At 58.4% G+C, this 26,461-nt stretch overlaps 2 protein-coding genes across 3 annotated transcripts; both read right to left on the reverse strand.

Annotated features, from left to right (window-relative positions):
• Positions 1 to 534: 534 nt before the first annotated feature.
• On the reverse strand, positions 535 to 8,535 carry MAPK1IP1L (mitogen-activated protein kinase 1 interacting protein 1 like). 2 transcript variants are annotated; one of them, XM_029079042.2, is made up of 4 exons: positions 8,432 to 8,535; positions 3,080 to 3,100; positions 2,272 to 2,928; positions 535 to 794 (listed from the first exon to the last, which is right to left on the reverse strand). In XM_029079042.2, the coding sequence occupies exons 2-4, from the start codon at positions 3,095 to 3,097 to the stop codon at positions 783 to 785; spliced, it is 687 nt and encodes a 228-aa protein (XP_028934875.1). In that variant the 5' UTR covers positions 3,098 to 3,100; positions 8,432 to 8,535; the 3' UTR covers positions 535 to 782. The 2 variants fall into 2 exon arrangements, with proteins under 2 accessions (XP_028934875.1, XP_028934876.1); XM_029079043.1 differs by lacking the exon at positions 8,432 to 8,535 and adding an exon at positions 4,637 to 4,771.
• A 9,583-nt stretch (positions 8,536 to 18,118) lies between these two features.
• On the reverse strand, positions 18,119 to 26,402 carry SOCS4 (suppressor of cytokine signaling 4). Its single transcript, XM_029079506.2, has 2 exons — positions 26,163 to 26,402; positions 18,119 to 19,793 (listed from the first exon to the last, which is right to left on the reverse strand). Exon 2 carries the CDS (start codon positions 19,712 to 19,714, stop codon positions 18,584 to 18,586), a length of 1,131 nt encoding a protein of 376 aa, XP_028935339.1. The 5' UTR covers positions 19,715 to 19,793; positions 26,163 to 26,402; the 3' UTR covers positions 18,119 to 18,583.
• Positions 26,403 to 26,461: the final 59 nt, after the last annotated feature.

Genomic DNA, 26,461 nt, shown 5'->3' on the forward strand with positions numbered 1-26,461 from the left:
CGCACCTGCCCCCTGGCCGGCAAAGACCGGGTGGCTCGGGGCGGACCCCCGGGGACGGACGCCCGAGGGGAGGGGGACGACGGAAGGACGGACGGGGCCGCGGAGAGACCGACGTCTATCTCTCAGGGGCGCGGAGCCCCGCCATCCGGATCTCCCCCTCGGGCTGACGGCGAGCGAGCGAGGCCAGCGGGGGCGAGTGGGCACCCTTTCCTCTGCCCCAAGCCGGGACCCCCAGCGGCACAGCGGCCGGGCGGCAGCCCCCCTCCTCCGCCGCCCCCGCGGTCAGGGTGGCCGCCGCGGCCGGTTCGCCTTCGGTTCCCGCGACGTCCCCCTCGGCCCGGAAACGCCCGCCGGGCCGGAAGCCGCCGGACCCCCCCTTTGGGCTTTTCGCGGGGCGGGACGGGGGCGTCTCGCGGCCGTCACCCGCTCCCGCCCGGAACCGTGCTCAGCGCCGTCCCGGCCCAGCGCGCGCGTGGGGCGACCGACGGCGAGGACCTCGTCCGGGCTCCGTTTCCCGTAATAAACCAAACGGCGTCCGGTTGTACAAACTCAAGTTTATGCTTAAATCTACGGCTCCTTGGCGACCGCGACCGGACGTCCGGGTAGCGGAGGCGAGGGTCTTCTCGGCGAGGGGAGGGCTCTCTCGGGCGATTCCCCCGGGGGTGCCGGGACAGTATCAGAGGGAGGAGGACGGATAGATAGATATATATATATATGTACATACATATATATAAAAAACAACTCTCGAAGCGAAGAGGCACGTCTCAGAGTCCACCGTGAACTCAATGGTAGGGCTGAAAGGGCAACGAGAGAGAGAGAGAGTCCTCAGCGCGGGGAATCGGGGGACGGGACGACGCAGGCGAGGCCGAGATCGGGGCCCCGGACCCGGGGGGGGGGTCTCTGCCCCGACGGGTCGGACTCCGACCGACCGGCCCACGGCTTCCCCGCCCGCCGCCCCCCTCCCCCCCGGCTTTGCGTTTCGGCCCGCGGACCCCCGGGGGCGAGGGGAGAAGGCGAGGCGGCGTGGCCCAGTGGCCGGAGCCCGGCCCTGGGTTCCGATCCCGGCTCGGCCGCCTGTCCGCCGGGTGACCCTGGGCGAGTCCCCTCGCTTCTCTGGGCCTCGGTGAAGACTGGGAGCCCCGGGTGGGACGGGGACCGCGTCCGGCCCCATTAGCCCGGATCTACCCCGGCGCTTAACCAAGACCGCTTTTATCATCGTGACTCTAAGGACTCCGGAGGGGCTTCCCGCGCCAAGCCGCGGACGAGGCCCGGGCCTCCCCCCTCCCGGAATCCGGCTCCGCCACCCGGTTCCTCTCCCCGATGGAGGTGGGGGGGGGGGGGGGGGTGGACACTTCGGCTTCGTGGCGCTTTCCCGACTGATCTGGGTCGGGGCAGGGAGGGAGAGAAGGAGAGAGGAAGAGAAGCCACGAGGCCGTGGGTGGCCAGCGGACACGAGCCCCCCGGGAGGAGAGGGGGCCGCCGGCCACCCACCGGGATGAAGGGCTAGCCCGGGTCCGGACGGTCTCCTCCGATCCCGGGGGAGGGCCCATCCCGTGGCAGAGGAGAGCCCGGACACCCCTCCACTCTGTCCGTAATTGATTTATACGAACGTCTCCCTCCCCACCCCTTCGGACCGTAAGCTCGCTGTTCATTTGCTACTCTGCCCTCCCCCGAGCACCCGGCACAGCGCTCCGCACGCCGTAAGCGCTCAATAAACGGGACCGGACGGAGGCCGCTGCGTCCCAGCGAGAGGCACGGCGGAGACGTGGGTTATCGGAGCGCCGGCCGGAGCCCCTTCTGGGCGGCCCCAGGCTTTCAGATGCGTTTAAAGAAGTGGCCGGCCACCGGGAGCGGTGGGTTTCCCTGGCCGTGGGTCGGTGAGACGGCCCCGCCGCCGCGTCGCCCTCCTCGACGCTCCGGGGCTGGCGGATCCGGCCGACCGGCCGACGGGAGGGGAACGGTGATGACCGCGACGGTCTCCGTTAAGCACTCACTGTGTCCCGGGCGCCGTACCGAGCGCCGGGACGGACGCGGGTGGATCGGTTTGGCCGCGGTCCCCGTCCCACGGCGGGCTCGATCCCCATTTTACAGGCGAGGGGACTGAGGCCCGGAGAAGCGAGGCGACCCGCCTGCAGCCGCACGCGCGGACAAGCGGCGGAGCCGGGACCGGAACCCGTGACCTTCCGACTCCCAGGCCGGCGCCCTACCCGCTCTGCCGGGCGCCCCCGGTCCCCCCCCGACCCGGCGCCTCCCGCGGGCGGGGACACTCACCTGTGGCCCCCCGGGCACGGAGGGAGCGCCGGCGGGTCTGGGAGGCACTTGGAAGGGCCCGCCGGCGCCGGGGTACATGGCGGGCGCGGGGAAGGGGCCGGGGGGCCCGGGGAACGGGGCGGGGGGCCCCCAGGCCCCGGGGGGCACGGCGCCCCAGGGCACGCCGGGGGCGGCCCCGGGGGCCGGGGGCGGCGCGGGGTACGGGCCCGCGGAGGGGTAGGGCACGGCGGGCGCGGGATACTGGCCGCCCATGCCCGGCCCCCAGGCCCCCGAGGGCCCGGACCCCCAGGGGCCCAGCGGGCCGGGGCCGGCCGGGTCCCCGTAGGGCCGCGGGACGTCGGGGTAGGGCACGTTGGGGGCGGGGTACGGCCCCGCGGGGCTCGGGTACGGGCCGCCCGGCGGCGGGGGGCAGGAGGGTCCGGAGGCCGGGGGGAAGGGCGTCGGGTGGCCGGGAGGCACCGAGGGGTAGATGCCCGTGGGGGTGGGTCCAAAAGGCACGTTGGCGTTGGGGGCGGCGGGCGGGGCGGTCCAGGGCCCGGAGGCGGGCCAGCCCGGGGGCGGGGGCGGAGGCTGAGGCTGAGGCGGCGGCTGGCCGGGCTTGCTGTCGCTCACGTTGGGGGTTTTGGCCGGAGACCGGTCGGGGAGCGTGTCCGCCAGCTGCGGGACACAGAGCGCCGTCGGCGTCGCCCGCCCTCCCGCCTCCCCCACCCGCCCCGCGCCCGGCTCCGCCTCGGGGCCCGGGGCGGGAGCGGGCCGGCCTCCCCCGGCCCGGGACCGGCGGCTCCGGGCTGGCCCGCCGGCAACTTACCGAAAACTCATCCGACATTTTCTGAAAGACAGAGAGAGGGACAGAGAGAGAGAGAGACAAGGTTTAGCGACGGCACTCCCGGGGAAGCGGCACTGCGGCTTCGGGATCCGGACGCGTCCACCGGGCCGCCTCGGGACCCCCGGGTCCCGCACGGCGAGAGGGAGAGAACCCAGGTGGGAGGCCCCCCCCGCCCTCCCCCTTACACACGACGCTTGCCCCGTACTAGACGCTGGGGTAGATCCAAGGTAACCGGGGCGGACCCGGCCCCCGTCCCTGGACTGGAGACCCCCTCCCTTCCCCAGGAGGACGGGCCCGGCCCGCAGACACGCCCCGGTGCTTAAAACGGTGCCCGGCACAGAGTGAGCGCCTAACCAGGACCATTAACGCCCGTCCCCGAGGTCGGCGACGGGCCCCCGACTTGCACCCTCGCCCGCCCCTCGGCCGGGGGTGAAAACGAAGGGGGGAGGCGGGTTTGATCGGGGTCCCTCGGAGGTCTGCCCGACGGCCCGCGGGGCGTCCCCCACTCCTGTGCCCAAGGGGACCCTGTCTCCCCCCGCTTCTTGACCTTCTCCCCTCTTCGCTGTCCCTGGGGAGAAACCCGGCCCGTCGGCACCGGGACGACCAAAAAGATCGTAGGAAGAAGACGTCTCGGGGGGGGGGGGGGGGGGGGGGGGGGGGGGTGGCTCTATTCGATAACGTGCGCGCCGGGGAACTTCACCACCGCTCCCCGGTGACCCCCGGCGGAGAGAGCCGTGACCTCGGGCGACACGCTTCGCTTTTCTGGGCCTCGGCGACCTCATCTGTGAAACGAGGGAGGAAGCGCGCGGGCCCCCCGTGGGACCGCGCCCGTCCCGCCCCGGCGCTCCGTCCGGGGCCCGGCACGTAGCGAGCGCTTAAAAACAAATACCGTTATCATCATTCTACGGGGCGGGCCGGGGGCCGAGGGTCCGCTCCGCACCTCCCGGGCCTCACCCCCGCGGTCGACGTTCGGTCGCGGCCCCCGCGGGGCCGAGCGACCTCGGGCCGCGCGCTCCGCGGCGGCTCGGACCCTCGCGGCGGCGGCCCGTCCCCCGGTCCCCCTCCCCGCCCCGAAACCTACACGGAGGGAGGCGGCCCCGGGCGCCTCGACCTGGTCCCTCGGGGCTTCGGAACCCGTCCGCGGCCGGCCGCCCCTCCTCTGGACCGGACCCTCCTGGCGGGCGGGGGACGTGTCCGCCGCCTCCGGACCGTCCTCTCCCGAGCGCTTAGTCCGGTGCTCCGCCCGCGGGGCCAGCGGCCGACGGGTTCCCCGGCCCCGCCCCCGCCCGCCCGCCCTCTCACCGCAACGATCGCGCGGCACTCGGTAAGCGGCGACGGGGCGCCGAGCACCGTTCTCAGCCTCGGGGAAGGTACGAGGTCATCGGGTCGGACCCGGTCCTTGCCCCGCCCGGGGCCGGCGCCCCTCCCCATCTTCCAGACGAGGCAACGGAGGCCCAGAGGAAGTGACTCGCCCGAGGTCCCACGACACGGGGCGGAGCCGGGATCAGAACCCAGGGCCTTCGGACTCCCGGGCCCTACCCGCTAAGCCACGTGGCGTCTTCTCCTCTCCGGCCCGGCCGGGGCGACCCCCCGTTGGTTGCGCCGTCCGTCCTCCCTCCTCTCGAGACCGTGAGCCCGGCGGGGGCGGGGGCGGGGGCGGGGACGGTCTCTCTTCACTGCCGTACTGTACTTTCCCCGGCGCTCGGTACGGTGCTCTGCACGCAGAAAGCGCTCGGTAAATCCGACCGACGGGGAGCTGCTCTCCGCGAGCCCTCTCCCGCCGCCCCATCGGGGTCCCCCGTCGCTCTCCCCTCTCCGAAGACCCTCCCCACCCCCATCCGAGGACCCCCTCTGGCCTGGCGGTGCCCGCTCACCCCACGCCCCACCCCCTTCATTCGTTCAATCGTATTTATTGAGCGCCTACTACGTGCAGAGCACTGCACTGAGCGCTTGGGACGGACAATTCGGCAACCGACAGAGACCGTCCCCGCTCCCCCCCTCCCCCAGAGTCTGCTCAGAGGCCCCCCCGTCCGAGCCTGGCTCGCCCCCGACCTCTAGACACCAACCTGTCGCTCGAAGAACGATAATGATGATAACAATTACGGTATCCGTTAAGCGCTTTACCCTGTGCCGAGCGCCGTTCTGAGCGCTGGGGTAGATCCGGGGTCATCGGGTTGTCCCGCGGGCGGCTCACGGTCCTCATCCCCCTTTTCCAGATAACCGGGGCCCAGAGGGGTGAAGCGGCTTGCCCGAGGCCGCGCGGCAGGCGAGTGGCGGGGGCCGGGATTAGAACCCAGGTCCCCCGACTCCCCAAGCCGGGCTCTCTGCGCTAGGCCACCCTCCTCGGGAGCGACACGACACGCCCAACCAACCCCGCTGCACCGCGCTCGACCGAGCGTTTAGCACCACGCCCGGCCCGCAGTCGGAGCTTAACAAATACCACGATCGTTATTATTATTATCGTTATTATTATTGTTGTTATTCTTACAGGTCTCTACACCCAGGAGTCTCCCAGCCGCCTCGTGCCGTGCTTGGCACCCAGCGAGCTCTCAATAAATACGCCCGAATGGAGGAGGAGCTCAATAAAACCAAAAGCTTCCACCAACCCTTGCGCCGGGGGCGCTCAGTAAATACCCCCGCTCGCTTGACCGGGCCCAACCCAGTTGGCTCGCATCCCACCCCAGTGCTTAGCCCAGTGACCGGCCCATAGCAAGCGGTCAACGAATAGCCCAATTATCATCATCATCATCATCATCATCATGATTGGAGTGCTGTGCGCACAGGAACCTCCCAACTCCCTCGTGCTGGGCTCGGCCCCCACGAGGCGCTCAGTAAATACACCGAAATGCAGGGAGGCGGCGCTCGATACACCCAAACACGCCTTCCAACCCTTGCACGGCGCTCAGCACAGCGTCCTGCCCACCGGGGGCCGCTCCCTAAATCCCCCTCCTTGCTGGATCGGCCGCGCTCCGCCCGGTCGGTTGCGTCCCGCCCCGGGCGTTTAGCACAGAGCCCGGCCCTTCGTCAGAGCTTCGCCCATCCCACCGTCGCTAGTCGCTGGGCACGTGGTAAGCATCGTGGCTTTGTGGCAGGCACCCGGACTTGGCGGTCAGAGGTCGTGGGTTCTAATCCCGCCTCCGCCACTTGTCAGCTGGGTGACTGCGGGCGGGTGGCTTCACTTCGCTGGGCCTCAGTTCCCTCATCTGTCAAATGGGGATGAAGACCGCGAGCCCCACGTGGGGCGACCTGATTCCCCTGTGTCTCCCCCAGCGCTCAGAACGGTGCTCGGCGCCTAGTAAGCGCTTAACGGATACCAACATTATCATCATTAAGTCACTTCACCTCTCTGGGCCTCAGTTCCCTCATCTGTAAAATGGGGATGAAGACTGGGAGCCTCACGTGGGACCATCTCATTCCCCTGTATCTACCCCAGCGCTCAGAACGGTGCTCTGCACGCAGTAAGCGCTTAACCGATCCCAACATTATTATTAAGTCACTTCACCTCTCTGTGCCTCGGTTACCTCATCTGTAAAATGGGGATGAAGACCGGGAGCCTCCCGTGGGACGACCTGACGACCCTCTCTCTCTCCCCGCGCTCAGAACGGTGCTCTGCACCTAGTAAGCGCTTCACAAATACCAACGTTATCATTATCAGCTGTACGACTGTGGGCGGGTCACTTCACTTCTCCGGGCCTCGGTTCCCTCCTCTGTAAAATGGGAATGAAGACCACGAGCCCCACGTGGGGCAACCTGATCACCTTGTATCTCCCCCAGCGCTTAGAACAGGGCTCGGCCCATCGTTGGCGCTTAACAAATATCGTTATTATTATTACCCCCAGGCCTAGAACGGGGCTTGGCACGTAGTAGGCACTTAATACCAACGTTATTAGGATTGTCATTATTCTGTGGGCCTCGGTTCCCTCCTCTGTAAAATGGGGATGAAGACTGGGAGCCTCCCGTGGGACCACCTGATGACCCTGTGTCTCCCCCGGCGCTTAGCACAGGGCTCTGCACCTAGTAAGTACTTAAATACCAACATTATGATGATTACCGTTATTCCGGGAGCCTCAGTTCCCTCCTCTGTCAAATGGGGCTGAAGCCTGGGAGCCCCACGGGGGACAACCTGATCACCTTGTATCCTCCCCAGCGCTTAGCACAGTGCCCTGCACCTAGCAAGCGCTTAAATACCCACATTATGACGATCATCATTCATCTGTGGGCCTCGGTTCCCTCATCTGTAAGATGGGGATGAAGACTGGGAGCCTCCCGAGGGACCACCTGGTGACCCCGGATCTCCCCCGGCGCTTAGTACAGTGCTCTGCACCGAGTAAGCTCTTAAATGAGAAGCAGCGTGGCTCAGTGGAAAGAGCACGGGCTTTGGAGTCAGGGCTCATGAGTTCGAATCCCGGCTCGGCCGCTTGTCGGCTGTGTGACTGTGGGCGAGTCACTTCACTTCTCTGTGCCTCAGTTCCCTCATCTGTAAAATGGGGATGAAGATTGTGAGCCCCACGTGGGACGACCTGATTCCCCTCTGCTTACCCCAGCGCTTAGAACAGTGTTCTGCACATAGTAAGCGCTTAACAAATACCAACATTATTAGGTCATGGGTTCGAATCCCGGCTCGGCCACTTGTCAGCTGTGTGACTTTGGGCAAGTCACTTCACTTCTCGGTGCCTCAGTTCCCTCATCTGTAAAATGGGGATGAAGACCGTGAGCCCCACGTGGGGCCACCTGATTTCCCTGTGTCTCCCCCAGCGCTTAGAACAGTGCTCGGCACGTGGTAAGCGCTTAACAGATACCAACATTATTATACCCACATTATGATGATCATCATTAATCCGTGGGCCTCGGTTCCCTCCTCCGTCCAATGGGGCTGACGCCTGGGAGCCCCAGGTGGGGACCCCCTGCTGACCCCGCACCTCCCCCAGCGCTTAGCGCAGCGCTCTGCACCTAGGAAGCGCTCAAATACCCCCCCCATTACGATGAGGAGGGTTATTCTGCGGGGCCTCGGCTCCCTCCTCTGTCAGACGGGGCTGCCGCCTGGGCGCCCCACGCAGCGCCCCCCAGCGCTCAGCACAGGGCAGGGCGCCTCGAGAGCGCCCCCCCCCGGGCCCACGGCATGACGGCCGCCTCTGGGGGGGGGAGGGCGCCCCCTGGCGGCGGGGAAGGGGCGCGGCGGTGACGTCACGGCCGATGACGTCACCGGCCCCAGGGCGGCGCGGGCGCGGGGGGGGGCGGCCGGAGGCGCCGTGCGAGGCAGGCGGACCTTTCTTTCTTTCTTTCTCTCCCTCCCTCCCTTCCTTCCCCCCGCCGCGCCCTCCTCCGCTCCCCCACCTCCGAGCGGGCGGCGGCCGCCTCCACGGTCCGCGCGGGGGCTCCGCAGTCGGGGCTGAGGCGCGGGCGGCCGCTGAGGCAGTCGACGCCCTCCCCGCGCCGGAAGCGGAAAGGCCCCGCCGCCGCGCGCCCGCCCGCACTTCCGGCGCCGCGCCCCCTGCCGGCCGGGCCCCAGGGCTGCCCCTCCACCCCTACTGCGCAGGCGCGGGGGAGGGGAAAAGGGGGGGGGCGCTCCCTCTTTGCCATCATAATAATAATTATATTCTTGTAAGCGCTCGTTAGGGGCCGAGCGCTGTGCTAAGCGCTGGGGGAGACACGAGGTCATCAGGTTGCCCCCCGTGGGGCTCCCAGGCTTCAGCCCCATTTGACAGATGAGGGAACTGAGGCCCACAGAATAATAATAATAATAATATTAATAATAATGGTATTTGTTAAGCGCCTGCTCTGTGTCAATCATTATTCTAAGCGCTGGGGTAATAATAATAATAATGTTGGTATTTGTTAAGCGCTTACTATGTGCCGAGCACTGTTCTAAGCGCTGGGGTAGACATAGGGGAATCAGGTTGTCCCACGTGGGGCTCACGGTCTTAATCCCCATTTTACAGATGAGGGAACTGAGGCCCAGAGAAGTTAAGTGACTTGCCCACAGTCACACAGCCGACAAGTGGCAGAGCTGGGATTCGAACTCATGAGCCCTGACTCCAAAGCCCGTGCTCTTTCCACTGAGCCACGCTGCTTCTCCTATGTGTCCCTTCTTGGGTAGACACAAGGTCATCAGGTTGTCCCATGGGGGGCTCCCAGGCTTCATCCCCATTTGACAGAGGAGGGAACTGAGGCCCACAGAATAATAGTAATATTAATAATATTGGTATTTAAGCGCCTGCTCTGTGTCAATCATTGTTCTAAGCACTGGAGTAGACACGAGGTCATCGGGTTGTCCCACGTGGGGCTCCCAGGCTTCATCCCCATTTGACAGAGGAGGGAACTGAGGCCCAGAGAAGTGAATGATGATAATGATGATGGTATTTTTTAAGCACTTGCTCTGTGTCAAGCAGTGTTCTAAGCACTGGGGTAGACACGAGGTCATCAGGTCGTTCCACGTGGGACTCCCAGGCTTCATCCCCATTTGACAGATGAGGGAACTGAGGCCCAGAGAAGTGAATAATAATAATGATGGTACTTGATAAGCGCTCGCTCTGTGTCAAGCCCTTTTCTAAGTGCTGGGGTCGACACAAGGTCATCAGGTGGTCCCATGTGGGGCTCATAGCTTTCATCCCCATTCGACACGAGGTCACCGAGGTGCAGAAAAGTCAATAATAATAATAATATTAAGCGCTTGCTAAGTGCCAAGCACTGTTCTAAGCCCTGGGGTAGCTACAGTCATGGGGCTCACAGTCTTCATCCCCATTTTAAAGATGAGACAACTGAGGTGCAGAGAAGTGAAGAATAATAATTACGGTATTTGTTAAGTGCTTACCAAGCACTGATCTGGGCTCGGGGGCAGATACAAGGTAATCGAGTGGTCCCACGTGGGGCTCACGGTCTTAGTCCCCATTTTACAGATGAAGTAACTGAGGCACAGAGACGCGAAGTGACTTGTCCAAAGTCACACCGCAGAGGAGTGGTGGAGCCGGGACTAGAACCCACGTCCTCCGACTCCCAGGCCCGTGGTCTTTCCACTGAGCCGCTTGGCTAAGTGACTTGCCCAAGGCCACCCAGCAGACCGGTGGCAGAGCCGGGATTAGAACCCAAGGCCTCTGACTCCCAAACCCTTTCGGCCCTCTGACCGGTCATCCCGGACACGACAGGTCTACCGTGCTGCCCAGGTGAGCTGTCGAACTACTTCCAGGAAAGGGAAATGGATTTGGATTTGACCCTGAATCCCACCGAGAGGCTGTCTTTGATGGATTAGGGGCGTGAAAGCGCGCGGCGCATGCAACATTACCACGCCACATTTACCAGACTTTAATCCCAAAGAAATTCAGGGTCGTTCAAACGGACAAGCTTTTACTACGGTCCTTTACACAAAAGAAAAGACAAAGCGTTAGAGAAGAAAGCGGTCCAGCCCTCGGTTTCCACAGCTGGGAGTCAGAAGGGGAAATACCGGAGGCCCTTTGGGTAGGAGCGGGGAATAATAATAATAATGATGTTGGTATTTGTTAAGCGCTTACTATGTGCCGAGCACTGTTCTAAGCGCTGGGGTAGACACAAGGGAATCAGGTTGTCCCACGTGGGGCTCACATTCAATCCCCATTTTACGGATGAGGTAACTGAGGCACAGAGAAGTGAAGTGACTTGCCCACACTCACACAGCTGACAAGTGGCAGAGCCGAGATTCGAACCCATAAGCACGTTCTCTTCATTCACTGGTATTTACTGAGCGCTTACCGTGTGCCGAGCACTGGACGGAGCGCTCGGGGAGGTAGAACAGTGAACGGTGACATTCCCCGCCCACCATCCAGACCGTCCGGCCAACGAGGCTCCCAGGAAATTGTCCGTGACTACGGTCGTCGCCCTCTACTCGCTATTAAATTTGCGAGTTTACGAGGTATTAATAGCCAGACCTGAAGAGGTGCCTTGACTCTTCTGATTTTCCCCTATTTTTTTAAATCTTTCTTAATCTCCTGAAGACTGTGATATGATCTGTCTTGGCGGGTAGGAGCTCACCATCACTTCCCGAAAGAACCACGTTGCAATCCCGCCCGGCCCACTCTCGTCCCCGGAAAACCCCCGATTACCGCAGCATCAGTTGCTTCATGAGTATCGAATGGGTTATTCAGGGAATACCCCCACATCGGGGGTATTTATTTTAATTCAGGTTAAATGGGGCATTTAAATGGTTTCATTTTAGCATTTTAAGTTGTAGTTTAGCGTTTTAAAACGTTCCCCGGTCCAGGAGGAGGAAGGGTTCAGTGTCCCAGACCCACAGTCGGGGTCTGGAAGGAGCAGGGGCTGTGGGCAGCAGAGACTCTAGTAAGAATAATGGTGTTTATTGGGCGCTTCCTATGTGCCAACCGCTGTTCTAAGCGCTGGGAACTTTGAGGCAGGAGGGGTGGGCAAAGCACGGACGTCCGGCCCCTCGGGAGCGGTCATCCACTTGTAGAAGCCGGGGGCCGAGATGAGGAATGAGAGAGGCTGACCGGGGGTGGACAAGAAGAGCTGAAGCCCAACAGATGCAATCCAGAAAAGAAGCAGGCTGGCGTGGTGGCTACAGCTCGGGGCCTGGGAGTCAGGTCATGGGTTCTAATCCCCCCCCCCCCCCCCGCCGCTTGTCTGCTGCTGTGTGGCCTTGGGAGAGTCGCTTCGCCTCTCTGGGCCTCAGTTCCCTCATCTGTCGAATGGGGAGACTGCGAGCCCCACGTGGGACAGGGATTACGTCCAACCCGACTTCCTTGGATCCTCCCCAGGGCTTAGTACAGTGCCTGGCACATAGTAAGCACTTAAATACCATGATTATTATTATTCAGCGTTGTTTGGGTTGGATCTGAATTTACCAAAGATGAACCGGGAGTAGAAATCGGGAGGGGAGGACTGTGAGCCCCTTGTTGGGCAGGGATTGTCTCTATCTGTTGCCGAATTGTACATTCCAAGCGCTTAGTACAGTGCTCAGCACATACTAAGCGCTCAATAAATGTGACTGAATGAACTCGGAGAAGTTTCTATCCCATTCGAAGGCTCTCAGGGCGGCGGGGATTGGCTAAGATCTGCCTGATGGGAGACTGTAAGCTCCTTCTGGGTGGGGATTGGGTACCAAGTCTCTTTTGCCGCACTCTCCCAAGCGCTTGGTACAGTGCTCTGCGCAGAGTAAGCGCTCAATGAGGACCACTGATTAATTAAGAGGGCTAAAGAACAGTCAGGCCCCTAAACACGGGACACTGAAATGCCCAGATGTCACAGAGACAAGTGGTGATTCTGCCAAGGCCAGGAAGAGGACGCTTCAAAAAGATCCTAATCAATCAGTGGCATTTACTAAGCGCTCTGGGCAAGTCAGTTCACGTCTCTGGACCTCAGTTCCCTCATCTGTAAAATGGGGACTAAGACTGAGCCCCGCATAGGACAACCTGCTTACCCCAGCGCTTAGAACAGTACTCGGCACCTAGTAAGCGCTTAAGAAACACCAACATTATTACCATGTGCACAGCATGGTATAATAATAATGTTGGTATTTGTTAAGCGCTTACTATGTGCACAGCACTGTACTAAGCGCTGGGGTAGAAACAGGGTCGTCAGGTTGTCCCACGTGAGGCTCACGGTTAATCCCCATTTTACAGATAAGGGAACCGAGGCACAGAGAAGTGAAGTGACTTGCCCACTAGCTGACAAGTGTCAGAGCTGGGATTCGAACCCATGACCGCTGACTCCCAAGCCCGGGCTCTTTCCGCTGAGCCACCCTGCTTCTCATAATGCTGGGGTGGGAGGGAGTTTCTGCTTTCTCGGCTCACGCTGCGGGGGCCTGTAGACCCCCCTAGGCTGTAAGGGTCACCGTGGGCGGGGAACGGGTCTACCAACTCAGCTGCACTCTTCCGAGCGCTCAGTACGGTGCTCTGCGCAGAGTAAGCGCTCAATAAATACCAACGATGATTCGACAGGCCCCGCCTTCGGAAAAACCAAGCGGGCGACCAGCTCTTCTTTCTGCACACCCGGTCTTCGTGTACGCAAGAAATCATTCGGGGTGAGTCAGAGTCCCGCGGGCCAAGCCGCTCCACGGCGCAAGGAGAAATCGTTGTCCATCACAACTCGACCTCGTTTTGTCATCTGCCCGGCCCGAGCTTTTCAAATAACCGCTTGTGACTTTGGCTACCTTTCCGATCACTTGATCAACGGAATTTATCGGAATTTATCGCCGTGCAGCTCCCTGTCCTAAACCTTTGGGAGAAGAAACTACAAGACGCCATTCCCTTCCCACGACTTCTCCTTTCTTTCGGATGTTGCACGTGGTTAGGGAGGAATGGAGGCAGGAAATCTTTTCCCAGTGAAAAAGGATGACTCATATTAGACTCATCGCTAACTATTTTGCAGAGCAACTTTTATACAAGGTTTCTTTACGGTGAGTACAAATATCGAGCACTACAAAGATGCCACTTCCTAATTTTAAATTACCAGAAAAGAAATAAAATTTCACAGCGAAAGTTACTCACAAATCATGATCCAGGTTCCTTACTTAGTGGGTTACAGTGACAAGTGAGGTGGGGGACAAAAAAGTTTTAAAAGAGAAAGTTACAATTATTAAAAAAAATAAATAAATCCTGTTGAGCTCCGCGTCTTTGAGGGGAAGGAAGCTGTCTTTCTATTACATGATCTATAAAACGATTCAAACTGGAGGCAGGAAGCTGCCGATTTGATTTATTCTCTTAATGGGTTTCATTCATGAATAAGTAATGTCGTGCTGTCCGTATTTTCTTGTCAAAGATGCAAGAAACTTCTCCGATTTCCAAAATTACAACGGGGCTCTGCTTGTCGCATTTGTTCTTTTTACAAAGAACGAGTCAGTGCTGGCCTCCCCATGACTTCCTAGGACATTTTTTGTCCGATTTATGACCAAACTCACTAGCCACAGTTGGCTCCTCCCTCTCAGCTGAGGGAAGAACCCAAGATTGATCAAAAAGAAAAAAAAAAAAATCAATAAATCTAGCCCCAGACCTGACTAAAAGCTTCCTTCGATCTCTTTCCTACTGGGTTTTCCTTTAAATTATAGCATGCCCTCTAAATTATTCAAGGGGACACCGGGGTGATAGGAAGATCCCGTATGACCATTTTGTGCGAATTATATCTTTTCCTGGGGGTGGGGAAGTTAGAAAACTAGATCAGCACACAGTAACTTGTATCTACCTCAGCTCTTAGAACAGTGCTTGGCACATAGTAAGCTTAGCAAATACCCTAATAATTATTACTATTGCACGGAATACGGAGTACCGACGGGAGACGGGGTCTGGACTGAAAACACTCCGGGAGAAAAAATCGAGGGTCCCGATGAACCGCTGCAGTGCCCGGGCTGGGGAGTGGGAAGGATGTGGGTTCTAATCCCGGCTCCGCCCTCCCGTCTGCTCTGTGACCTTCACTTCACTTCTCTGAGCCTCAGTTACCACGTCTGTAAAAGGGGGATTAAGACTGCGAGCCCCATGTGGGACGGGGACTGTGTCCAACCCGTTTACCTTGTTATCTGCTCCAGCGCTTAGAACAGTGCTTGGCGCATGGTTCGGCGTCGAACCACTATCCCGATGACTGTTATTACTTGTCCAAGGCCACAGAGCAGACGAGTGGCAGAGCTGGGATTAAAACCCAGTCCTTTCTGACTCCCAGGCCCGGGGTCTAGCCGCCGGAGCGAGGCCGAGATTCTCCGTTTGTAAATCTCTTCTCCGCCTCCCTCCTCTCGCCAGCGGCCTCCGCTCCGACCTTCCTCGAGGCTCTTCCTCCCCCGTGTTGACATCTTTCACGTGGCTCTGCCGTACCCGTCCGCCTCAGGCACAAAAAGCTAACTTTTCATCCAGGTTATTTCGACCGAGTTCCCTTAGCTCTCCATTTTTCTCACGTCGTGTCACTCTCCTCTAAATCTCCTCCGCTCTAACGGTCTGTCCCAAGCCCGCACCTGAATAGCAAACGGTCTCTTTCCCAGTCTCCCTCCTTTCCATCCCTCCGTCGGTCCTGTCTCTTCACTGAACCTTCGCTTTCCCCTCCGTACCGTAAGCGGGGTGGCTCAGTGGAAAGTGGCCGGGCTTGGGAGTCGGCGGTGGTGGGTTCGAATCCCGGTCCCGCCACCTGCCAGCTGTGTGACTTTGGGCAAGTCACTTGGCTTCTCTGGGCCTCAGTTCCCTCCTCTGTCAAATGGGGATGAAGACTGGGAGCCCCGCGTGGGACAACCTGATGACCCTGTACCTACCCCAGCGCTTCGAACGGTGCTTGGCACGTAGTAAGCGCTTCAAAAACACTATTATTATTACTATTCCCCCTAAAACCTGGCTTCGACACCCCGGCTTCTCCCCCCCGCAGTCTCGCTTCCCACATTTCTCAATCCATCAGGGGTCCCGAGTGCTGACTGGGTACAGGGCACTGTACTAAGCGGCGGGGAGAGGATAAGGCGATAGTCGGTAGACACAATCCCTGCCCTCGAGGGGCTTTGGGTCCAGAGCGACGGACGCTAAGGTCGGCGGTCCATCGGCTCCATCCCGTTCTTCCCTCGCCTGTGCGATTCACGTCATGACGAGACACGTGTGGCATTAGAGGATTGATTTTCCGACGGCGGTACTTGGCAGATGAGAAGCAGACGGGGAAATCCACGGGTGTATCACAAGAAGCATAAAAAAAAAATCAGTTTGGAATGCGCTACGCCGAGAGGCGGCTCAAAAGAGGACTCTCCTTCCTTATCGAAAATTCATTTTCGCCCACCGCGAAAGGCCTCTCTAAACTAGTCCGTTCTTTCCTGACAAAGCTACCTGGGGAGACGTGCTTCAGCAAACCTTCGAAGTTCACCTGCACTGGGATAAAGTAACTGGAATAAGAAAGCTGACCCCTGACATCATTGTTTCACGGAAACAGAACGCTTCATTATCAAAATTCTGACAGACGTTTAATAAAGGAGGGGGGTCGCCACACGAGGAAAACGAAAAGGGGCTTACAACAGTGCCCGGCGCTTAGAATGGTGCTCCAGCGCTTAGAACAGTGCTTGACACAGAGTAGGCTCTTAACAAATACCATTATTATTATTATTATTCTTAAAAAGTATCTGGGAAAAGTACTAAATATACCGGTGAACTGGACAACGGTCTCAGCTGTCTCTAAAAGAAGCACATTGCGGGTGAAAATGCTCATCGCGTCCTCGCTTTTAAGGTCGATCCGCGGCCGGTTGGTTCCAGTTGACCTCTGCCCACCTCAGCCACCGAGATCAAGAAAAACAGCAAGAACCCCTTCCGACCCCAAGAGCGATGGCTAAGAGATAAAATTGGCCTTTGACGGTCAAGTTTTAAAAGGGTATCCTTTTTTTTTGCAAGAACTGCTGAAAAAGTAAAGGAAGTAAAGGCCAGACAATATGAAGGTTAAAAACCGGGCGGATACTTCAAGCCGGCGGCTCTTTGCTCGTGAGGAACCCTCGGTTCGACTTGGGATTTCCGACGTGGACTACCCTTTCGATGGCGGGGTGTTTAATGGGGGAGTTACGACAAGCCTGGTCCCGGTCGTCTATCTTGCTACCTGATAAAAGGAGAAGCCCGGCAAAAAAAGGAGTGAGTAGCAAAGTATCCGACCGCGAATCACCTCGGAACGATTCCCGTATTAATATCTGACAATAAAAGGCCAGCCCACACCGAGAACGGGTCTGCTCTGTAACGACAGGGCAGCCGTGGGGCAGACCGGAAGGATGTGAAGAGAAACAAAGGCCATTTCAGAATCTCAGCCCACGTTTCGGGTCGGTTCCCCGAAACTCCCGCATCCGTGCGGAGAATCTCAGACCAACAAAGCAACCGACCACGCCTGCGGGCTCAGCGGCCGGGGGAGAGCGGGCCTGGGTTCCCATCGCCGGCTCCGGTGTGACCTTGGGCAAGTCGCCTCGCCTCGCTGGACCTCGGTAAAATGGGGTTTAAGACCGCGAGCCCCGTGCGGGGCCCGGACGGGGTCCAACCCGTCATTAGCTCGTCTCCACCCCGGCGCTTACGCGGCGCCCGGCACATAGTAAGCGCCGAACAAATCCCTTTGAAAAAAAAAGAGAAAGAACGTGGTACTGGGACTCCCAGTTTCCTAGAGGGTCCTGACTTGTGGATGCGAAACGCCGCTATTCGGGAGCTGCTTCCCGGGATCGATCCCGGGCTTCCGCAGTCGGAAAGGGAAGACGACGTCCGGTTATCGGGTCGCTTATCTGTTCTGATCCCGCTGGGGGGTGGTTTCAACCCACCCAGACTCCCGGCCTACCCCGGGGAAAGCCATCACTTTCGTTGCCAGGACGGCCCCGGAGGTCTGACCGACTTCCTCCTCCTTTCCGGCGGATCCCAGCTCGGTTCGAGAGGACAGGATGAGATCCGACAGAGACGGGCGGCAGAGTTTACGGAGAGCTGGGGGGGGGGGGGGGGGGGGGGGGGGGTGACGTGGCCTAGCGGAGAGAGCCCGGGCCCGGCAGTCAGAAGGACCTGGGTTCCGATCCCGGCTCCGCCAACCCGTCTGCTGGGTGACCTTGGGGACAGTCCCTTCACTGCTCTGGGCCTCGGTTCCCTCATCTCTAAAATGGGGATTACGACCGGGAGCCCCGTGTGGGACAGGGACTTTGTCCCACCTGATCATCTTGGACCTGCCCCGGCGCTCAGTGCCGGGCACACAGTAAGCGCTTCATAAATATCGTTAAATAAAGAAAAGCCGGGGGGAGGGGGGAGGCTGGGAAGGAGCGAAAGCGAAACACGCAAAGAAAAACAGAGGCCCAACTACGCAGCAAGTTACCGACGGAGGCGATGCTTCCTCAGCGGGTAAATGAGATTGCTTTCACTACCTTAAAAATCTCGAGAATGAAGACGGACGTGAGTCAGGAGAGAAAGAGCCAGGGACACAGGCGAGTTGGCCTTCCTGGAATGTGAGAAGCCAAAACGCTTCCTAGTAATTTATAGAAAAAGGTTAAAAAAAAAAAAAAGAGAGAGAGAAAAAGGACGGTGGGGGAGAAAGAAAACACTCTGTGCCCGGGAAGAGGACGGCTAGAAATAAATTAATGAGGGCTTTTCCTTTTCTCATACACGAGACGGAGCGAGAATTTTAAAGGAACGTATAAAATACAGAACACTCCACGTTTAGTCTGCGGCGCACACCGAGCGTCGAACATGCCTGGGACGTACGCAAATACGATACAAAAGACGGATCCAAAAATGTCAATCTAAAGACGAACCGCTACACGGGGGGGGGGGGGGGAGGGGGGCTTGACGAGGCCGACTCCAAAAAAAAGTCCACAGGACCGTCGAGGACGCAGGCGGACGCCAGAGTCGGGGGTTAGCGTTGCTTCGACAGAGAGAGAGAGAGGAGAAAAGAAAGCCACCCGGGTGTCCTCGGAAAAGCAACCTCCAGGGCAGGAGCGAATCCGGACGTCCAACGCTCTGGTAGAAAAAATTCCAAGCGCCGTCGCGAGGAGGGGAAAAGAGGAAGGGGACCGGGAAGGCTTCGGACGAGAGCCCGGCGGCGAGGGCCCCCCTAGATCTGCCGCTCCGGCCCGTCGATCCGGAGCACCCTGACCTTGGACTTGTAGTGATACTCCTTCAGGTAGAGTTTCAGAGCCGAGGGGATGGGCAGGGCGTCCACGCCGTCGTAGGTGGTGCTGTTGCAGATGACCGTCCGACAGATGTGCTGCAGGGAGAAGGGGAAGGTCCGGTGCAGCGGCGTGGACAGGAGCGGCTCGAAGAACATACAGGAGCCGGGGTCCTTATAGTGCTCCAAGAGGCCGGTGATGTCGGGCGAGTGGAAGACGCACGGGTCGTGGGCGTCGAAGCTGAAGTTGTGGTTCCACTGCTCGATGCGGGCGTGCAGGGAGCGGCTGTAGCGGCGGAAGCTGACGGAGAAGAGGTAGTCCTCCTGGGCCGAGTCGCGCAGCAGGAAGGTGCCCTCGGGCTTCCCGTCCAGCAGGGCCTCGGCCGCGTACTTGTCCATGACCCCCCAGTAGCAGGGGTTGTTGTTGATCCGCAGCAGGTCGGGCACCAGGCAGTGGACGTAGTCGATCTGGGTGTGGTACCGCGGGGGCGTCTCGGGCCGCGGCGGCGGCGGCCCGGCCGCCTCCCAGCCGGGCTCGTTGCGCTTGCGGGAGCTGGGGGGGGCCCCCATCTCGTCGTCGGAGCCCGCCCCGTCCGGCGGGTCCGCCGCCGCCCCGTCGCCCGGGTCCGGCTTGGGGCTGGGGGGCGCCGTGTGCCGTTTGATGAGGTGCCAGCGGAAGGCCAGGTCGGAGCGGGGCGGGAAGGGGCACTGGTCCAGCATCAGCTCGCTGATGTGGATCTTCCTCTTGGCCGGCAGGGCCAGGGAGACGTGGCGCCCGCCGCAGGGTCTGATGGGGAAGCAGTGGCCCACGGCGTCCTGCAGCTTCTGCTTCAGGGAGCGGCCCGGGAGCCGCCGGCCGCCCGGCCCGTCCCCCTCCGGCTCGGCGGGCTTCCTCTCCTGGGCCCGGGCCGGGGGGCCGGCCCCCGCCTCCGCCCCCGGGCGGCCCTCCGCCCGCCGGGACCACGACAGCTTCTTCCCGCTCCACACGTAGCCGTCCTTCCTGTCGGCGCTGCGGCTGCGGGGGGTCTTGGGCCTCACGTCCGCCGTCTTGGGGCGGCCGTCGGCGGACTCCGCCATCTCCGCGGGCCGCCGTTAGAAACGGCCGCCTTTCCGTTTCTCCGGCGGGGAGCTTCTTCCGGGCACTTTCTGGAAGTATCTGCGAAGGGAGAGGGGACAGAAAGGGGGGCGGGGGGGGGGAGGGCGGGGGGAGAAAAAAGCCCTCATCGACAACGCCCTACACACCCGGCTCCGCCGCTGCTCTGCCGTGTGACCCGGGGAACGTCTCTTCACTTCCCTGGGCCTCGGCTCCCTCATCCGTCAAATGGGGACCAAGACCCTGAGCCCCTCGTGGGACGGGGCCCGGGTCCAACTCCGTTATCGGTCCCTCTCGGGGGTGTCGGGGGGCGTCTTATCGATTAAGTACTCAAAAGGACTCGAGCTACCCCAAGGACCTGCGCTGGAGAAGCTGCAGGCGGAGCCCGGGCCCGGGAGCCAGAGGGACCTGGGTTCTTATCCCGGCTCCGTGCGACCTCGGGCGAGTCGCCTCGCTCCCCTGGCCCTCAGTTCCCTCGTCTGTAAAACGGGATGAGGGGGGGAAGACGGTGAGCCCCCCCCGGGGCCACCCACTGAGGGAAAACGCCCCGCTCGCCTGACCGGGAGGTCGCGGGCGTCGTCGATCCAGGGTTTGGTCGCGCGCGGCCGGCCGTGCTGCCTCGGTGGATAAACCCCGCCAATCGGGAAGGGGCGAGCCGGTAAAGGAGCGAAGTAGGACGGCGGGGCCGAGGGCCCGGGGTGCGAAGACGTTTCCCCTGCCTGTTACCTCGCTACGGGACACGAGGTCGAAGACCCGAGATGTCCCCGGCGCTCGGACGGGGGAGCGTCGGCCGCCGGCTCGTTTGCGAAAAAGCACCGAGTCACTCCGCTTCCGTTCACCCGGGTCATTTGTAGCAAACTTTCCTCAGGAAGCTGGCAAAAACACCTCCCTTGCGGGGGTTGAGCCATCGATCCCTGGGCTACGTGAGGGGCTTGAGAAAAATCTGACAGAGGACGCACGTTCTCTGGGAGAGGAGATTACAACGGATGAGCCAAGTATTCGTGCCCCTTTCGTTTTTTTGGGTGGGTTGTTGGGACGACACCGCCTCTCGGCTCGAGGCCGGATTCTAATCTGTCTGTTCGTTATTAAGCGCCGTCAGGGTGCGGAGCACGATCTAACAAACCTGGGGCCGGGGAGACAAAAGAAAATAAATTCGCGGGTGGGAATCTGAAACGGTTCCTGCCCCCAAAGGGTTTCCAATCCTGACATTTTCCGGAGACTGGTCTCCTGGAAGGGAAATGACGATGATGATAATCGTGTTACGCGCTTACTATGTGCCAGGCTCTGGACTAAACGGTGGATCCAGGCGGATCGGGTTGGACACAGTCCCTGTCCCACGTGGGGCTGGTGGTCTCCACCCCCGTTTTCCAGATGAGGGAACTGAGGCGCGGGGAAATTAAGTGACCCGGCCAAGGTGGAGCAGCAGGCACGTGACGGATCCGGGATTAGAGACCACGACCTTCTGACTCCCAGGCCCACGCCACGCTAAATCCTATCTCATATAATAATGTAATAATAATAAGAAGGTTGGTATTTGTTAAGCGCTTACTATGTGCAGAGCACTGTTCTAAGCGCTGGGGGAGGGAGGTTGTCCCCCGTGAGGCTCACAGTCTTCATCCCCATTTGGCAGATGAGGGAACTGAGGCCCAGAGCAGTGAAATGACTCGCTCACAGTCACCCAGCTGTCAAATGGCGGAGCCGGGATTCGAACCCAGGACCTCTGACTCCCAAGCCCGGGCTCTTTCCACTGAGCCACGCTGCTTCTCTGTTCATATAACAGTCATGTTCATGACAGTTCATATAACTGTCTCCACAAGAAGCAGCGAGGCCGCCTTCTCAAGTCCCTTACGGAGCCCACGGATTGATGGTTCAACCCCCGCAAAGGAACAAATGCCATCATTATTATTATTATTATTATTATGTATTTTCGCCGGCTTCCTTATGAAAGTTTGGTCCCCCGACTGAGCGAAAGCGGAGTGAAACGGCCCCAACCCCTGCCCAAAACGAGCTCAGAGGCTATTAAAAAAAAATCATTAAAAAGGGGAAGCAGCGTGGCTCGGCGGAAAGAGTTTGGGCTTCGGAGTCAGAGGTCATGGGTTCGACTCCCGGCTCTGTCACTTGTCAGCTGTGTGACTGTGGGTGGGTCACTTCCCTTCTCTGTGCCTCAGTTACCTCATCTGTAAAATGGGGATTAACTGTAAGCCTCACGTGGGACAACCTAATTACCGGTATCTACGCCAGTGTTTACAACAGTGCTCTGCACACAGTAAGCGCTTAACAAATACCAACATTATTATTATTATTATTAACCCGCCGCGGTTTCTTCTGACCCCCAGCCCTCACAAACTCCCGATATCTTACGGATCGGAATGATCGCCTCCTCCTCAGACCGAGGGCCCCACGTGAGACAGGGACTCGGTCCAGTCTGACCATCTTGAATACTAATAATCATAATTAGAGAAGCAGCGTGGCTCAGTGGAAAGAGCATGGGCTTTGGAGTCAGAGGTCATGAGTTCGAATCCCGGCTCTGCCACTTGTCAGCCGTGTGACTGTGGGCAAGTCACTTCACTTCTCTGTGCCTCGGTGACCTCATCTGCAAAATGGGGCTGAAGACTGTGAGCCCCACGTGGGACAACCTGATTCCCCTGTGACTCCCCCAGCGCTTAGAACAGTGCTCGGCACATAGTAAGCGCTTAACAAATACCAACATTATTATTATTATTATTATTATTATTAATGGTGGTAGCTGGTAAGCGCCTACAGCGTGCCAAGCTCTGTCCTAAGCGCTGGCGGGAAAGACAAGCCGGTCGGGTTGGACGCAGTCCCCGTCCCCCCTCAGGCTCGCCGTCTTCATCCCCATTTTACAGACGAGGTAACGGAGGCCCAGAGACGTGAAGCGACTCGCCCGGGGTCACACAGCGGGCAAGTGGCGGAGCTGGGATTAGAACCCGCGACCTTCTGACTCCCAGGCCCGGGCTCCAACCCTAGGCCGTGCTTGAATCTACCCCAGGGCTTCGGGCAGTGCTTAGCACCCAGTAGGTAATTAACAGATCCTACCACGTCTGTCCTGGTTTCCCTCTGGATTTCCTCCCCGCTCTCTTTCTCCCGTCGCCCGCCGGGCGTTAGAAATGGATGAGTAGCCCGTTGGCCAGCCACACCAAAGAATTAACTTCTCTTCACCCTTCCATCAGTGATATTTACGGAGCGCTTACGACGTGCACAGCACCGCACTAAACGACTCCCAGTTAGCCAATTTTTCCTCTGATCCCACGGGGAAAATCTCTCGACGGGCCCGATCGATTTCTTTAAATCCCGTCCTCTGGAACGCTCGGAAAACAATCAGTTATTGCCAAGCTACCGCTTTTAGAAGCCTCTCGGATTTATAGGCTGATGAAGCCTTAGTTTTTCTCCTCAAGGATTTTATTTCTTTTTGGCACAGGGCAGTTCTGGCAATTTTTGAAAGCAACGCCCAACGCACGTCTTGCTTTGGCATTCATCTTTTCCCGGTCGGCACCATACGGTTACAACTACCGGCTGTTCAGCGGTTCATTCATTTAATTGTATTTATTGAGCGCGCACCGTGTGCAGAGAACAGCGCTAAGCGCTTGGGACGGAACGACGGAATGATAGACCCACGCCCTGCCCAAAAGGAGCTTATAGGCTATTAAAAAAGAAATCACTAAAATCATTTTGACCCCCGGTCCTCACAAACTCCTGATATCTTACGGAGGGAAATAAAGCCAGATTACATCTCGCCGGACGTCTACGAGCATTTGGGTTTCATTCCCTTCCTCCCTTGGCGACTCAGGCGGCCGAGTGATTTCCCAGGACCTTTTCCCGTAATTTGAAAAGGCCCAAAACGATCCCCTGGCCCGAAGGGAAAGGACGGGGCACAGGCCTGGGGGGGGGGCGGTTCCAGAGGGTCGTGGGTTCTAATCCTGGCTCTGCCGCTTGCCTGCTGGGTGACCCTGGGCAAGGCACTTCACTTCTCTGGGCCTCGGTCCCCTCGTCTTTAAAATGGGGAGCTCTGATCAGCTTGGCTCGACGGAAAGCGGACGGGCTTGGGAGTCAGAGGTCATGGGTTCTAATCCCGGCTCCGTCGCTTGTCTGCTGTGTGACTGTGAGCAAGTCACTTCACTTTTCCGTGCCTCAGTGACCTCATCTGTAAAATGGGGATGAAGACTGTGAGCCCCACGGGGGACAACCTGATGACCTTCTATCTACCCCGGTGCTTATTATCACATAAGCAACATAGAACATAGTAAGCGCTTAACAAATACCATTATTATTATCCCTCCTCCAGCTTAGTACAGTGCCAGGCACATAGTAAGCGCCTAAGCACTTAGAACAGTGCTTGGCACATAGTCGGCGCTTAACAAATACCCTTATCATTAAATATCGTTTGTTATTAACGCAGAGAACAGTGCTTGGCACATAGTCGGCGCTTAACAAATACCCTTATCATTAAATATCGTTTGTTATTAACGCAGAGAACAGTGCTTGGCACATAGTCGGCGCTTAACAGATACCATTATTATTAAATGTCATTTGTCACTACTAACGTTGAGAGCAGTGCTTGGCACAGTCGGTGCTTAAATACCATTAGTATTAAATATCGTTTATTATGAAATCTGAGAACATTGCTTGGCACACAGTCAGAGCTTAACAAATACCCTTATTATTAAATATCCTTTGTTATTAATGCTGAGAACAGAGCTTGGCACATAGTCGACACTTAACAAATACCCTTATGATTAAATATCCTTTGTTATTAATGCTGAGAACAGTGCTTGGCACATAGTCGACACTTAACAAATACCCTTATGATTAAATATCCTTTGTTATTAATGCTGAGAACAGTGCTTGGCACATAGTCGACGCTTAACAAATACCCTTATGATTAAATATCATTTGTTACTATTAACGCTGAGAACAGTGCTTGGCACATAGTCGACGCTTAACAAATACCCTTATGATTAAATATCATTTGTTACTATTAACGCTGAGAACAGTGCTTGGCGCATAATAATAATAATGTTGGTATCTGTTAAGCGCTTCCTATGTGCCGAGCACCGTTCTAAGCGCTGGGGGAGTTACAGGGTCATCAGGTTGTTCCAAGTGAGGCTCACAGTCTTCATCCCCCTTTTACAGATGAGGTCACTGAGGCCCAGAGAAGGAAGTGACCTGCTCAAAGTCACACAACAGTCAGCGCTTAACAGATACCCTTATTATTAGATATCATTTTTTGTTATTAACGCTGAGAATAGTGCTTGGCACATAGCCTGCTTTTAACAGATACCATCACTATTAAATAGCACTTATTATTAATTCTGAGAACAGTGCTTGGCACATAGCGCTTAACCGATACCATTACTATTAAATATCACTTCTTATTAACTCTGAGAACAGCGCTTGGCACATAGTCAGCGCTTAACAAATACCCTTATGATTAAATATCATTTCTTACTATTAATGCAGAGAACAGTGCTTGGCACATAGAGCTTAACAAATACCATTACTATTAAATATCATTTATTATTAACTCTGAGAACAGCGCTTGGCACACAGTGGGCGCTTAACAGATACCCTTATGATTAAATATCATTTCTTACTATTAACGCAGAGACCAGTGCTTGGCACAAAGTCAGCGCTTAACAAATACCATTACTATTAAATGTCATTTATTATTAACTCTGAAAACAGCGCTTGGCACACAGTCAGCGCCTAACAAATACCCTTATGATTAAATATCATTTCTTACTATTAACGCAGAGACCAGTGCTTGGCACAAAGTCAGCGCTTAAATACCCTTACTATTAAATATCATTTATTATCAACTCTCAGACCAGCGCTTGGCACACAGTGGGCGCCTAACAGATACCCTTATGATTAAATATCATTTCTTACTATTAACGCAGAGACCAGTGCTTGGCACATAGAGCTTAACAAATACCCTTACTATTAAATATCATTTATTATTAACTCTGCGACCAGCGCTTGGCACACAGTGGGCGCCTAACAGATACCCTTATGATTAAATATCATTTGTTGCTATGAACGCTGAGAACAGTGCTTGGCACATAGCCTGCACTTAACAAATACCCTTATGATTAAATAGCATGTATTATTAACGGTGAGAACAGCGCTTGGCACATAGTCAGCGCTTAACCCTCATGATGATGATGATGATGATGAATCAGTGGGGGGGGAGGAAGACGACAGATCCGCCGATGGCCGCCAGGTGGCGCCCGAGAGCAAGGGGGCCTGGAGGTCTGGCGCCCCCCCTCGGCCGCCCCCGGAACTGCCGGCCGGGTCCAGGGGGCGCCAGTGCGCATGCGCGGGGGGGAGGGGGGAGAGGGGGACGGCCCCTCCCCCCCCCGGGGCCGAGCCGGGGGGGATGGGGAAGGGGAAGGGTCCGCGCCTCCCGCTCACCTGCCCGAGCGCCGCTTAACCCTGGCCGCCCGAGGGGTGGGCGCCCCGGACGCCGCCATCCCCCGGGCGCGGGCCGCTGGGGTCCCGCGGCTGCTCCTCGTCGTCGTCGTCGGCCCCGCCGCCACTTCCGCGTTCGACTCCTCCTCCTCTTCTTCCTCCCTCTTCCGACTCCTCGCCTAGCAACCCGCGCGCCGATGACGCGCTCATCCTGCGCCCTCGGCCCCGGCGGGGGAGGGGAGGGAGCGAGCATGCGCAGGAGCTGGGGGGGGGGAGGAGACAGGGACCTCGCGGGAGGCGCA

The sequence above is a fragment of the Ornithorhynchus anatinus genome, chromosome 14 (genome assembly GCF_004115215.2).
Source record: "Ornithorhynchus anatinus isolate Pmale09 chromosome 14, mOrnAna1.pri.v4, whole genome shotgun sequence".
Classification (NCBI taxonomy): domain Eukaryota; kingdom Metazoa; phylum Chordata; class Mammalia; order Monotremata; family Ornithorhynchidae; genus Ornithorhynchus; species Ornithorhynchus anatinus.

Bases quoted from the DNA above. Each gene is read 5' to 3' on its own strand.
- SOCS4 (XM_029079506.2), bottom strand. From the start codon at position 19,714: ATGGCGGAGTCCGCCGACGGCCGCCCCAAGACGGCGGACGTGAGGCCC.